The 1,790-nt window shown below is 39.7% G+C and overlaps 1 protein-coding gene across 1 annotated transcript; it reads right to left on the bottom strand.

Annotated features, from left to right (window-relative positions):
* Window positions 1-223: 223 nt before the first annotated feature.
* LOC132035309 (dof zinc finger protein DOF3.4-like) lies at window positions 224-1,225 on the bottom strand. Its single transcript, XM_059425579.1, has one exon. It carries the CDS (start codon window positions 972-974, stop codon window positions 318-320), a length of 657 nt encoding a protein of 218 aa, XP_059281562.1. The 5' UTR covers window positions 975-1,225; the 3' UTR covers window positions 224-317.
* Window positions 1,226-1,790: the final 565 nt, after the last annotated feature.

Below are 1,790 nucleotides of genomic sequence, written 5' to 3'. Positions count from 1 at the left end.
ATGAAAGTTGCACCTATTTCTGTCAAAGAGAAAAAGGAAGACCCCCAAATACATTTACACAAAAAAAAACCAAAGACACTTGCCCACCAAGCAAAAATAGCCTTGCCGACAATATGTTTTAAGTAGATTCCTACAGCCAAACCAATCCATGCACCCCAGAAACTGCAAAAAGACAGAGACCATTGAAGTTAAATAAAGAGAAAAGAAACAAAAAGGCAAAAGAGAACAAACACCTCCTTTTTTTCGATTTCTTCCATGAAACTATTAAAGTACGTACATAATAATAATAATATTATTATTTCTACTTAGTAAGTACTTCATTTAAGACTGGTCCCTGGTGCTGATATAGCAAGATCAGGCCAACCACCAAAACAATCATCATCATCACCGCCAGCACCACCTTCAATCTCACCGTTACTCATCTGCCACTTGTCATTATCACCACCGTCCCCTCCATTCCCTCCTACTTGCTCCATGGGCCAATCAAGATTCCCAAGCCCAAACCCACCTAGCCCAAGCCCAAATCCACCTAACGGCCCAAACCCACCACCCCCTACAGGACCCGTCAACAAAGAAGTAAACGAAGCCCCATTATTCACCCCCTCTTGCACTGACTCATTCAGGTTCACTTCACAACCCATCAACGAAACCGAACCTTGACCCGACCCGGTTGCCTGGCCCGACCCGGATGCTTGACCCATGTTGGTTGTGGTGCGGGGGCGTTTGTGGGAGTTCTTACGTGTGCCACCACCTACGGGGACGTTACGTAAGGTACCTCCACGTGTCCAATAACGACGACATGACTTACAAAAGTGACGAGGCTGAGAAAGATTATAGTTGTTGTAATAACAGAACTTTGTGTTTGTTGAATCACAACGTGGACATGGCAAGTTCTCAGGTTCCGATGGTCGTGTTCCGTTCATCGGCGCCGGTAGTCTTGCCGGACGTCTATTGTCACCTATTTCTGAAGACATTTTGTGAAGTTTTTTTTTCTTCTCTTTTTGTGGGGCTTTTGTTCAGGTGAATAAAGGAGGTGTTCTTTTAAGGAACAAATTAAAGTACTTTGAAAGAAGACAAAGATTTGATTTTTGAGAGAGAGAGAGTGAGTTAAGAGAGTAAAGAGGGAAAAAGAGAAATCTTTGTTCTGGAGTGAAATAGTGGGATTCTTTTCTTTTATATACGGATATGGTGAAGCTTTTGAAATTACACAATGGTTCATTTATCTTTTGTCTTTTTTTTTTTTTTGTTACTATAAACATTCTAGTATCTTGTCATTATTACCGAGGACTTGGGAGTTTTTATGTGTAAACAATTGACCTGATCTAACAACAATAAAGGAGATGGTCTAAGTAGACAATATAGCGGTAAAAAAGTCAGGAGTTGAGAGTTACATTTAGGAAACTTTCCAGTAGATAATTTAATGATCAAGAGGTCACCAGTTAAAAGTGAAAAGTATCACGTCAAAACTTTCACTCTGTGACTCGGTTAAAATAATACTTGGAGCACATTATTCACAAACTCAAGCACATTTTAACTTACCATTAAGTAAAAAAAAACAACAACTATAATGACCCATCTAGTTTAATTTCACAAGTGGATTCTAGAGATGATATTGTGTACACGGACCTTATCTTACCTTGCGGATATAGAGATACCGTTTCGAACGACACAAACCTTATCTTACCTTGCGGATATAGAGATATTGTTTTGAACGAGTTTTATATATCGGATGATTAAAAAGTACTCCCTCCGTCTCATAATAAGTGTCACCTTGGTCAAAAACACGCATA

Source organism: Lycium ferocissimum, chromosome 10, assembly GCF_029784015.1.
Source record: "Lycium ferocissimum isolate CSIRO_LF1 chromosome 10, AGI_CSIRO_Lferr_CH_V1, whole genome shotgun sequence".
In the NCBI taxonomy this organism is placed as follows: Eukaryota; Viridiplantae; Streptophyta; class Magnoliopsida; order Solanales; family Solanaceae; genus Lycium; species Lycium ferocissimum.
Note: the sequence above shows the minus strand (reverse complement) of the source record. Positions and strands in the feature narration are given on the sequence as shown.